At 42.2% G+C, this 12,857-nt stretch overlaps 1 protein-coding gene across 1 annotated transcript in view; it reads left to right on the top strand.

The window, feature by feature from the left end:
- The first annotated feature begins 839 nt into the window (after positions 1-839).
- Positions 840-12,857, top strand: part of LOC101735075 (high affinity immunoglobulin gamma Fc receptor I) — a 25,249-nt gene continuing 13,231 nt past the window's right edge. Inside the window, exons 1-3 of the mRNA XM_031891210.1 lie at positions 840-859; positions 1,183-1,446; positions 6,480-6,737. Of these exons, the coding sequence (XP_031747070.1) occupies positions 847-859; positions 1,183-1,446; positions 6,480-6,737 (535 nt within the window). The 5' untranslated portion in view covers positions 840-846. The remainder of the gene's footprint in view (positions 860-1,182; positions 1,447-6,479; positions 6,738-12,857) is intronic.

Raw genomic sequence — 12,857 nt, 5'->3', positions numbered from 1 at the left:
TGTGTATGGTGATGCCTGACCATGGTAAATCAATAAAACTGACTTTTTATGGATATTTCTGCCTGGAGTGCCTGCTCTTTGAAAAATAGTAATAGCTTCAGGAAGGGTGATGTAATTAAACAATAGCTTTAGGTGCTGCAACAATAAAAATTAATAGTGCCAGTGTCTTTTAAACATGAACTTGATCTATTAAACACAAATTAGCTACTTTTTCAGTACAATAAATGGATGAATACATAGATTCGGCAATAATCCATGCAGGAAATGAATGGTTAATCTTAACTGGTGTTAGCCGGTCCAGTGATGCTCCAAGGGAATACCCACTACCATAAGCTCCACCACATTGAAGTCCCTGCTCTGGTTGGTATTTCCTAGGGATCACCTACCCTCCTACTTCATCATGGCTCTTATGCAGTAGCCCTGACCATCTTACACTCCTTGGTAGTGGCACTGCTGCCATTAGGCGAGTTGAGATACTCTCCTCAGGCAGCAGCGACCCTGAAGTTACCAGGGGCAGCAAAAAGCCACTTCTGGTAACTTTAAGAGCTTAATTTCTGGTTTCTAAAAAGCTTTTGCACTCTCTACACTAGCGATGCGCCCCCCTGGACCCCCACCGGTGCAGTAAAGGTAAGCGTGGGGGGGCGGCATCGGAGGAGCCTCTGGTAATTGAAGGGGCAGAAACGCCCCTGCCCCTGGGATGTACTATAACAGGAGCTAGGCTCTCACTAACTGGTCTTATTCATGTGGTCACTGCAGCCCCAAATTTACTTTTATGTTATAATTCAATAAAATTAATACTGTGTTTCAGCTGTAAAATATTCTGTTTTGTTTGCAGCAGTTGCAGCTATGGGAAGTACAGGTAAGATTTTCTGTACATGTTACTAATCCTACTAATTCCTCAGGAATTTAAAACAATTGAATAATTTCATCTTTTTTACTAATGTCCTCTGTTTTGCTGTAATCATTGAAGATGTTCTCTGCTATATCTAATGTAACTTTATAGTGGTAAATTGGTGTGTTTTCATTCTGGGTGATAGCTTGTTATTTATACCTTTATAGCTAAAATATTCTATCTGGCTATAGAATAAAAATAGAGGTGGGTACGTTTGCAATAATTTAGATAAATAGGGGGTAGTGTGCGCACCAAAATGCAATAAACTTGTAAAATCTCTGAGTTTTTAGGGGCTGTTGCTATGAGGCCGGTGGTTTCCTTCTCTCCAAACTGGGCCACAATATCTCGGCATGAAACTATAACTCTCACATGTACCGTGGGTCCTACTGCTCCGCTGAGCCAGAGATATTCCTGGTACAGGGACAATGAGACGATAAATGGAGAGGAACGGAGCTTTATAATTGGGAAAGCAGAAGAGAAGGACAGTGGGAATTACCAGTGCCAGGCTGGTACCAGTGAGAGAAGTGACCCAGTCAGACTCAACGTTACAAATGGTGAGTTTTCTGACTTCTTGGTTTCTTCTAATATGTCATCTTATTTTACAGGTATATAAGAAAGTAGTGGTATAAATATAATCAACTAGTTTGAACCTATACTCCAGGGTTCAAAATTAGATCTCCATGATCTCTATTGACCCAAACACAACTTAAGTTTTTAAAAAGTAAACATAATTTTAAGCAACTTTGCAATATACATTAAATTAAGAAAATATGCAGCCTTTTCATGATTTTTAATGTAAAAATATGATTTTTGGAACAGTTACCTAATTCTGGCCCCCTGTTTTCCTGCTGATCTGGCTGACTATGCTCAGCCTGCCTTCAGTCTGCCTTCTCCCAATCCCATAATTCCCTGCACACATGATATCAATGAGAAAAGGAACATCACAGTGCATTGTGGGTTATGTAGTTCCTGCATGCTGTCTGTAAGCTGCGGAGCTTAGGGGTTTCTGTGTTGTGTGGTGCTCTTTAAGAAATTTTGACTCAGAAGCCATAGTTGCCTTTAAAATGTGATACTGGTTTCTACAACAAAAAAATAAGATTTAGGTTACCCATAAGCACTCTATCAATAAAGAGACACAAAGGACACAAAATTGGTTATCAACCACCGGTTTATTTCACAAAACTATGCTGTAAAACAATCTTTTCAACAAATCTGTTCCTCTGTATATACTGTGAAATCTTTAATAAAAGTTTTAAAAAGCAAAAAAAAAAAAATTAAGATTAGGTACATATCCAGTTTTTAAACAATTTAGGTTACACAGATTTCCCAACTTAATTTGACTTTTTTCGAGAGGGTTATCTTATTCTTGCTTATAAACATGGCCTTGATACATCTAGCTACTTCTTTGCCTTTGAGTGTCCCTACAATATCAGATGTCAGAAGTAGTAATGAGCAAATATTTTTGTAAAAGCATGGATTGGCAGCACAATTCTACATTTCACCATTCTCAAATTATTTCTTGAAACTTTGTCACAGCAAAAATTCATAGAGTGAGGAAAAGTCTTGGTTGCATCAAAAAAGTCATGGTCACGTGAAATAAGTTGTGGGTGTGTCAAATAAGTTGTGAGTGTCAAAAAATCTCTAGGGCACCGTAATTCGAAATCCAGTGTTGAGAACACGTCAGGATAAATTCAGTGCCAGTTCCATGCATGTATGTATATCTTTATTTATAAAGTGCTACTTATGTACGCAGCGCTGTACAGTACAATACATTAATACAAACAGGGGGTTATTACGATAGTAGAGAAATACAAATAAATACAAGATACAGTTGCAATAAGTTAAGAGTCAAAGACACAAGAGGATGGAGGTCCCTGCCCCGTAGAGCTTACAATCTATATGGGAGGGTAAGAGTCACAGACACAAGAGGATGGAGGTCCCTGCCCCGTAGAGCTTACAATCTATATGGGAGGGTAAGAGTCAAAGACACAAGAGGATGGAGGTCCCTGCCCCGTAGAGCTTACAATCTATATGGGAGAGTAAGAGTCAAAGACACAAGAGGATGGAGGTCCCTGCCCTGTAGAGCTTACAATCTATATGGGAGGGTAAGAGTCAAAGACACAAGAGGATGGAGGTCCCTGCCCCGTAGAGCTTACAATCTATATGGGAGGGTAAGAGCCAAAGGCACAAGAGGATGGAGGTCCCTGCCCCGTAGAGCTTACAATCTATATGGGAGGGTAAGAGTCAAAGGCACAAGAGGATGGAGGTCCCTGCCCCGTAGAGCTTACAATCTATATGGGAGGGTAAGAGCCAAAGGCACAAGAGGATGAAGGTCCCTGCCCCATGGGCGTCCACAGAAGGGGGCAAGAGGGGGCACTTGCCCCCCCCTGGAAAAGTAGCAAAAAAAACAAAAACCTTACTCCGTTTCTGCACTGTCCCCTCAAGCCCGTTTTTGCTGTGCTCCGATTGGATCTTTCTTCTTGTGGATTCTCCAATCAGAGCACAACTTCCTTGACAGACAGTAAAATTGACCAATCAGAGCACAGATGCACACAGGGATCGGGAGATTTTGCAAACTGGAAACAGAAATAAAGACTGAAAAGAAGAATCTGCCCCTGTAACTTTACCTAAGAACCAACTCTCAACTTTTGCTGCAGTTTTCATCCCACAGGTACTATACACAGGTACTATACACAGGCACTATACCCAGGCACTATACCCAGGCACTATACACAGGTACTATACACAGGTACTATACCCAGGCACTATACCCAGGCACTATACCCAGGCACTATACCCGGGCACTATACACGGGCACTATACCCAGGCACTATGCCCGGGCACTATACACGGGCACTATACACAGGCACTATACCCAGGCACTATACACGGGCACTATACACAGGTACTATACAGTTCTAAAGAATCACTAGCTGACATTAAATTGTTTTTTGCCTGACCTGACATCTATAATAATTTATAATCTATCCCCTACCCTAACACATGGAGGGTAAGTTAACTCTTTCCCTCTGAAAAAGCTCATTGTGTGTTTGTATATTTGTTGTTGTTTTTTGCACTTACTATTTTTTTTTTTTTTGTCATTGTTTTGTTCATTTCTAGTTAGTTACAGTGGGGCCAATGCTGTGTATCAGTGCCAGTGTTATAGTGCCAGGGCCTGAATATCTGCCATCTGTACCCACTGCTCCTCATGGCATATAATGTGCTGGGTTTGTAAATACGGACTGCGTCTCACTGTATATAATGGGGAGTCAGTACCCACTGCCTTTCTTGCTATAAAACTAACATAAACACATCTAAAGGGGTGGTTCACTTTTAAGTTAACCTTTAGTATGTTATAAAATGGCCTATTCCTAGCAACTTTGCAATTGGTCTTCCTAATTAATTTTTTTGAATAATTTGCCTTTCTCTTCTGCCTCTATACAGATTTCAAATGGGGGCCAAAAAATATTGCTCTGTGAGGCTACAATTTTATTATTATTATAATTTTGTATTACTTATTTTTCCAAGTAGGCCCCTTAACTATTCATATTCCCATCTCTTGTTTAAATCACTACCTGGTTGCTAGGGTAAATAAGACCCTAGCAACCAGATAGCTGCTGAAATACCAAATGGAGAGCTGCTGAACAAAAAGCTAAATAACTGAAAAACCATTAAAAATAAAAGTGAATTCGAATGCGAACTACCCCTTTAAGCTAACTAATCACAAACACAAATGTTTGCAGATCCCCTAACAGAAATGCACATATGAATACTTTTACTACTAATACTAAACATTTTAGGGTAAAAAAAAAAAAGCACCCCCACCCGCACTTTTGTACAGTATCCCTGGGAGTCAGTGGGAACGGCAAGAGGTAGTTGGGAGGTTAACTTTTTACGTCAGCAGCGAATCCACTAAGTGTCACATTAGCTGTAGGTCAGTCTGTGTATGGGCCATCTTTAGCCTCCCCTAGTATCATCCTGCAAAAAAAAAAATATATATATATATATATTTGTCTGTTGCAGGATGATGCTAGCTTACTTGCCCCCCCTTGGAAAATTTTCTGCAGATGCCCATGCCTGCCCCGTAGAGCTTACATTCTATATGGGAGGGTAAGAGTCAAAGACACAAGAGGATGGAGGTCCCTGCCCTGTAGAGCTTACAATCTATATGGGAGGGTAAGAGTCAAAGGCACAAGAGGATGGGGGTCCCTGCCCCGTAGAGCTTACAATCTATATGGGAGGGTAAGATTCAAAGATACAAGAGGATGGGGGTCCCTGCCCCGTAGAGCTTACAATCTATATGGGAGGGTAAGAGTTAAAGGCACAAGAGGATGGAGGTCCCTGCCCCGTAGAGCTTACAATCTATATGGGAGGGTAAGAGTCAAAGACACAAGAGGATGGGGGTCCCTGCCCCGTAGAGCTTACAATCTATATGGGAGGGTAAGAGTCAAAGGCACAAGAGGATGGAGGTCCCTGCCCCGTAGAGCTTACAATCTATATGGGAGGGTAAGAGTCAAAGACACAAGAGGATGGAGGTCCCTGCCCCGTAGAGCTTACAATCTATATGGGAGGGTAAGAGTCAAAGGCACAAGAGGATGGAGGTCCCTGCCCCGTAGAGCTTACAATCTATATGGGAGGGTAAGAGTCAAAGACACAAGAGGATGGAGGCCCCTGCCCCGTAGAGCTTACAATCTATATGGGAGGGTAAGATTCAAAGACACAAGAGGATGGAGGTCCCTGCCCTGTAGAGCTTACAATCTATATGGGAGGGTAACTTACAGTCACAAATAGGCAAATATAAGTGCTGTAGGTCACTGTGGGTGACACTACAATATAAGTGCCAGTTCCCAGATTAGGTGCTGGGCGAGTGCTCCAAAAGGTAGTCTTTAAGTTTAGTTTTAACCCTTTCCCTGCCAAGCACGTAGGTACTACGGTGTTTTAAAAAAGGCAGTTTCCTGCCGACACCGTAGTACCTACGTTTTCTTTCCCTATTAGCTATAGCTTTGCCATGTGTAACTTTGGTGTACAAAAATAACTTTACCTATTTTGAATTCATCAGAATGTGTACTTTCCAAAAATATATGGTTTTCTGGGGGTCCCTGTGTAGTTTGGGGGTCTTACTGCATATAATAGGCTGTCAGGGGGCTCTGTGTGCAAAAGCTGAGCTGGCAGGCGAGAAATCCTTATGCACTATTTTCATTTTGGGGTCAGTACATACCGCAGACTTTGGTATATCTATGCATATTGGGCATCAAACTGTTCAGTAGGCCTCTGGTGTTCCTATTTGGGGTGAGCTGCCTTTGTACGCAAGAAATTGTGTGAGATAAATGCAGCAAACTGCAATATTTGTATGCGATTTTCTCAAATGTCATAAAAACCACTAACTTTAGGAAAGCTTTGCAGATGGGTACTTTGGTGTAGAAAGGACTCGGAACAAATTGGAAATCTATGATTTAATCTATACACAGGTACAAGTAGGGGGGTTATATAGGGAAACCCTGTATTAGATACAATCCATTCTTGCCATGCAGAGACTCTACCAGTCCCATTGTATCATATATTTATGTACCTTGTTTCTTCATTCCAGATCGTGTGATTCTGCAGGCGCCCCCAAGTGTTTATGAAGGGGACCCCCTGACTCTGAGATGTTACAATCCTTATACTAAAGCACAAAATGTAACGTTCTATAAAGATAATGTAACCATATCGTCCTCCCTTACTGACACTCTGACTTTGGTTGGAAGCATGGCCATGAATGGTACCTACACATGTATAAAGTACCTGCAGCGCCACGCTATTCGTTACTCTCCTTATACATCTGCTGAAATAGTTATAACCATCCAAGGTAAATTTCTGTGTTTATCGTTATTTTCTGGTTAATTTATAAACAGATTTTTTCCATGGTTTGCTTCTTGGTCAAGTAGTCATTTTTAGGGGGCAGCTAAAACCTGAATTTTTCTCATTTATATTTTTAAGAAACCACAAATAAACTCATTTTAATGGATGTAGGTCATTTTTCAAAACATCCAAACTGAAAAAGCACGAACAGGAAAAAGTCGCGAAAACCGTGACTCTTTCAACTTCGCATGATAACTGCAACTTTTTTGTATTGTCACACAAAAGCCAGTATAAAGTCAGTGGGGCTCATTTATCAACGCAGCGCAGTAGTAGTTGCAGACGCAGAACTTTTGCGATGCGCAGAAGCATATTTATCAGTATATTGCAAACACGGTCGCTTACCGTTTCATGTGTTAATTTTAATGCAAACGGATGCGCCACGCACAAATCCGCTTATGACACCGCAAAATTGTGCACATAAGGTCGCAAACAGTATCATAAATTATGTGCATAGATGGCGCAAGGTCACGGGCAAAGGGGCGGCGCATTTCTAGCACATGTATGGATGCAAAAAATGTTAATGTTATTAATTTTTTTTTAATGTTATTTTGCACAGTGCGACAATGATTGTGCATTGTTGCGCCTCTCTTTGCACCTAACTTTGCTTTATGATTGTTATAATATTGTGTAGCCTATGTTGAACTGAAATGCATTTTAGTTAACATCTAATTATCCTCCTATCCTAAAAAATATTTTTCTGCCTCAGTCAGTGTAAACCCCAGAACTTCTCTCTGTCTCATTCTGTAAGAAGTAATAAATGAAGTTGTTAAAGGGAAACTTAACCCTTAGCTAACCGTGAGCACCTAAACTCCCTTCCCACAGTATAGCATTACCCCCCATTAATTAAATCTAGGACCCAGGAAGTAACCAAAAGTGCAATATGTCCTGGGAGGGGGGGAGGAAGATACCAGGGGTGGTTGCCTGACAGAGTATTGTGTGCTATTGTGTTATATTGTGCTGTTTGTTTTTGGCAGTAAGATTTATGGCCCCTGTAATTATCACCTAAAGCAGTGCTCTCCAACTTCTGTGGTACAGCATAAACCTACCATACTGTGTGCCATACTCTGCCTGCCCTATGTCACATGTGTGTGCCATACTCTGCCTGCCCTATGTTGCCTGTGTGCCCCATACTCTGCCTGCCCTATGTTGCATGTGTGCCATACTCTGCCTGCCCTATGCTGCCTGTGTGTGCCATACTCTGCCTGCCCTATGCTGCCTGTGTGTGCTATACTCTGCCTTCCCTACCCTGCCTGTGTGTGCCATACTCTGCCTGCCCTATGCTGCCTGTTTGCCATACTCAGCCTGCCCTATGCTGCCTGTGTGTGCCAGACTCTGTCTGCACTATGCTGCCTGTGTATGCCATACTCTGCTTGCCCTACCCTGCCTGTGTGTACCATACTCTCTCTGTCCTACCATGCCTGTTTGTGCCATACACACAGGCAGCATAGGGCAGGCAGAGTATGGCACACAGGCATGGTAGGGCAGAGAGAGTATGGCACACACAGGCAGGGTAGGGCAGGCAGAGTATGGCACACAAGCAGCATAGGGCAGGCAGAGCATGGCACACACAGGCAGGGTAGGGAAAGCAGAGTATGGCACACACAGGCAGCATAGGGCAGGCAGAGTATGGCACACACAGGCAGCATAGAGTGACACAATGCTGGCACTGCTCCTACAGTCTGCACAATAACTATATATTAAAAAATCTTTTAATTGCAGTACCACCTCAGTATATGTTCTTTTTGTAGTGTGCCGGGTTTATTTGTGGGTTTCTACTGCTCCTACTGCTCTGAGGTGTGAACAGGGGAACAATGTGGGGGATTACAGCCTGAGCCTGAGGTGTGAACAATTCAGAGGGTGAACAATGTAGAGATTAAAAATTGTGAACAACACAGGGGATTACATTATTAAACAATACAGAGGGATTACAGCCTGAATCTGAGGTGTGAGTAATGCAGGTGGGCAGTTAATCCCAGTACTGATACAATTTAAAGCTTACACAAAGGTAAGCCATCAAAGCAGTGAGACAGGTGGGGGGCCACACAGAGGGGGGTTGCGGGCTGCCAGTTGGACAGCACTGACTTAAAGTATAGACCCCTCCTACCCCACTCAGGGTGCTCTATCAGAAATGTAATCTACAGGAGCTGAACATCCAGAAATTGAAAAAAAATTAAAGCTGTTAATATAAAAAAAAAAATGAAATAAAGATGACAACATAAATGACGTCTGCATTCAATTATTAAAAAACATATTCCAGTACTTCATCAAACTGATCAATTCATAATAGTCACACACACTTTCAGGGTGAAATTTATGTTATAAAGTTCTGTATTTTTATAAAAAAAATATAAATCAGATATGTAAGAAATTACACTAAGTAACCCATAGCAAACAAAAATATGTTTGCTTTTAAAACAGGTGAGCAGAAAATTATAACTATTAATTTATTGATATCATTTACTGGTACTTGGCAACCTTACTACTCCCTTTTATTACATAACCCCCATGGGTGTATCATTGTCTATTAATAACAGTACTAATGTATGTATGTATAACTTTATTTTATAACTACTAATGTATGTATGTATAACTTTATCTTTACTAATAAAGACATATGCCCCTTTTATGTTACTCAACTATAAATACTGTGACACTTGAACCTACAGGGGGATCTGGTTCAGTGTCTTAGGGCCGCTTCCCACAGTCTTTTAGGGTAAACATAGCAGTCACAGAGGTTGCTCTCTTAAAGGCAAGTGCCAGCAGTTTATTTTGTTACAAAACTTCAGTAACAAACACAAAATAAGAAACAGGAAAATAAACCCTTGCACCAGAGCGCTGGCTAAATACAATTGGCAGCCTAACTACAGTTGGGTGGCTTTTCCAACTCCAACTTAATAGAAGCAAACAAAATCAGAAATCATAAGTACCTTTCCCATGCAGCGCAGCTCCTGCTACCTGTGTAGTGGGGAAGAGACTCTCCCTCCCCCCACTGGAGTCTTTTTAAAAGGCTCTCAGCTGCAGCAATCACCTTGCTGCTAAGGTCTGTATTAAAGGGCTGGGTTTGTGATTAATTATTCCATGTTCCAGGGTACCAACTATGCAAAACCCTGGGAGAAACATATCGTCCATCTACAACTAACCCAGCCATTTTATTACACATCCCCCCACCCAGCTCTGCCCTAGAGGGGTGAGCGACCATGGACATTAAGGAATATAACCTTGAGAGCCCATCAGCATTGCCTTGTTTAATTCCAGCCCTGTGTTCTACAGTGAAACTGAAGGGTTGCAAACTCAGGAACCACCTAGTAACCCTTGCATTTTTCTCTTTGTTTTGGCTCATCCAAGTAAGCGGGGCATGGTCTGTAATGAGCCTGAACTGTCTACCCAAGAGATAATATCTTAGGGATTCTAGAGCCCATTTTATGGCTAAACATTCTTTTTCTACAATTGAATAATTCCTCTCCTGGGAATTAAGTTTCCTACTCAAGTAGTAAACTGGGTGCTCCTCACCATTAATCTCCTGTGACAGAACAGCTCCTAAGCCGACATCTGAGGCATCTGTTTGCACAATAAATCCCTTCCTAAAATCAGGTGCCACCAAAACTGGATGGGCACAGAGGGCTTCTTTTAATTTGACAAAAGCTTCTTCAGCTTCTGTTGACCACCGTACCACTACAGGGGCTTTTGCTTTAGTAAGGTCAGTTAAAGGGCTGGCAATAGTAGCAAAGTCAGGTATGAACCTTCTGTAGTAGCTAGTTAAGCCCAGAAATGTCCTGACTTGTTTCTTGGTGGAAGGCCTTGGCCAATTTTGAATAGATTCCACCTTTGTGACTTGTGGTTTAACTAGTCCCCTTCCTATTGAGAACCCCAAGTATTTGGCCTCTTCAAGCCCAATAGTACACTTTGCGGGATTGGCAGTTAAACCAGCATTTCTAATTGAGTCCACCACAGCCTGAACTTTTGCTAGGTGTGATTCCCAATCTGTGCTATGAATGACTATATCGTCAAGGTAGGCAGCAGCATAACGACCATGGGGCTTTAGAATTTGGTCCATCATTCTTTGAAAAGTTGCTGGGGCCCCATGTAGCCCAAAAGGTAGGACCTTATATTGGAACAGCCCATCTGGGGTGGAAAATGCAGTTTTTTCCCTTGCTTGTTTTGTAAGAGGCACCTGCCAATAACCTTTTGTCAGGTCAATAGTTGTGAGGTATCTTGCTTTGCCTAACCGCTCTATCAGTTCGTCAACCCTGGGCATGGGATAAGCATCAAATTTAGATATAGCATTTACCTTGCGGTAATCATTGCAGAACCTTATTTCCCCATTGGGTTTTGGGACAAGGACAATGGGACTACTCCATTCACTTTGGGATTCTTCAATCACATCAAGCTCCAGCATTTTCTTTATCTCTCTACTAACAACCTCTCTACGAGCTTCTGGTATTCTGTATGGTTTAAGATGTACCCTGTTACCCGATTCTGTAATAACGTCATGTTCAATTATTTTAGTTCGCCCTGGCATAGCGGAGAAAACATCCTTGTTACGGTTAACAAATTCTCTGACCTCACGCTTTTGGGGAGTTGACAGGGTGTCTGCTATATTAACCTCTGGTACTTCTTTCATATCAATCGGAGAGTCTGGAGACTGTGTTGCCATTAAGACTTCCCTGTCTTTCCATGGCTTTAGCAGGTTAACATGATATATCTGTTCAGGCTTCCTTCTACCTGGTTGCCGTATTTTATAGTTAACCACGCCAACTCTTTCAATTACCTCATAAGGGCCCTGCCAGGTTGCTAGAAATTTATTCTCTACAGTAGGGACTAAAACAAGTACTCTGTCCCCTTGCTGAAATACACGCAGCCTAGCATTTCTATTGTATGAGTTTCTTTGAGCTTCCTGTGCTTTTAGCATGTGCTCACGTACAATAGGTATAATGGCCTCAATCCTATCTTGCATCTGAGCCACATGTTCTATCACACTACGGTGAGGGGTAGTTTCATGCTCCCAGGTTTCTTTAACTGTGTCCAGCAACCCTCTGGGGTGCCGACCATACAACAATTCAAACGGGGAAAAACCTGTTGAGGATTGGGGAACTTCCCTGATTGCAAACATTAGGTAAGGCAGCAAGAAGTCCCAATTTTTCCCATCCTTATCAATCACTCTACGGAGCATGGTTTTTAAGGTTTTATTAAACCTTTCGACAAGACCATCTGACTGCGGGTGGTATACAGATGTCCTGAGATGCTTTATTTGCAACAATTTGCACAACTCTTTTGTAACCCTGGACATAAATGGTGTCCCTTGGTCTGTCAGAATTTCCCTGGGGATACCCACCCTACTAAACATGAACATTAGTTCTTTCGCTATACTCTTTGCTGTAGTATTGCGTAGGGGAATAGCCTCAGGGTAACGTGTGGCATAGTCCACAACAACTAGAATGTATTGGTGACCCCTAGCAGACTTTATAAGTGGACCGACCAGGTCCATTGCTATCCTATCAAACGGTACATCAATTATTGGCAAAGGCACAAGTGGGCTCCTTTATGCTTTCTGGGGAGCAGTACGCTGGCAGTCAGGGCATGAGGAACAATAGTTGCTAATGGCAGCAAACACCCCGGGCCAGTAAAATCGCCTTAAAACGCGTTCTTTTGTTTTCTCCACCCCTAAATGCCCTCCTAATACGTGACTGTGTGCAAGCCTTAGCACAGTATTACGGAAGGCCTGGGGAACCAACAACTGTTTATGTATGTCATCACCTCTCTTTTCTACACGATATAGAAGGTCATTAGACACTTCAAAATAAGGATAAGAAAGGGAGCCATCTGGGTTATTTCTAACACCATTTGTCACCTGAACATTACGCCTAGGTTCCAGCAAAGTGGGATCTTCCCACTGTGCACTCTTATAATTAACGGGGCTGACTTCTAAGTCAGCTAATTCCCTCTCAGGCTCATCAGAGGTGCGGGGCTCTGTATCACTGCTTGTATTGTCCCCTACCAAAACCTGAAGCGGGGTTGGGGCCTTGCAGCCTACCTCACTACGTAATACCTCATCAGACTGCACATCAGC

The sequence above is a fragment of the Xenopus tropicalis genome, chromosome 8 (assembly GCF_000004195.4).
Source record: "Xenopus tropicalis strain Nigerian chromosome 8, UCB_Xtro_10.0, whole genome shotgun sequence".
Taxonomy (NCBI): Eukaryota; Metazoa; Chordata; class Amphibia; order Anura; family Pipidae; genus Xenopus; species Xenopus tropicalis.
The sequence above is the reverse complement of the archived record's forward strand: the minus strand, read 5'-3'. Positions and strand labels throughout refer to the sequence as shown.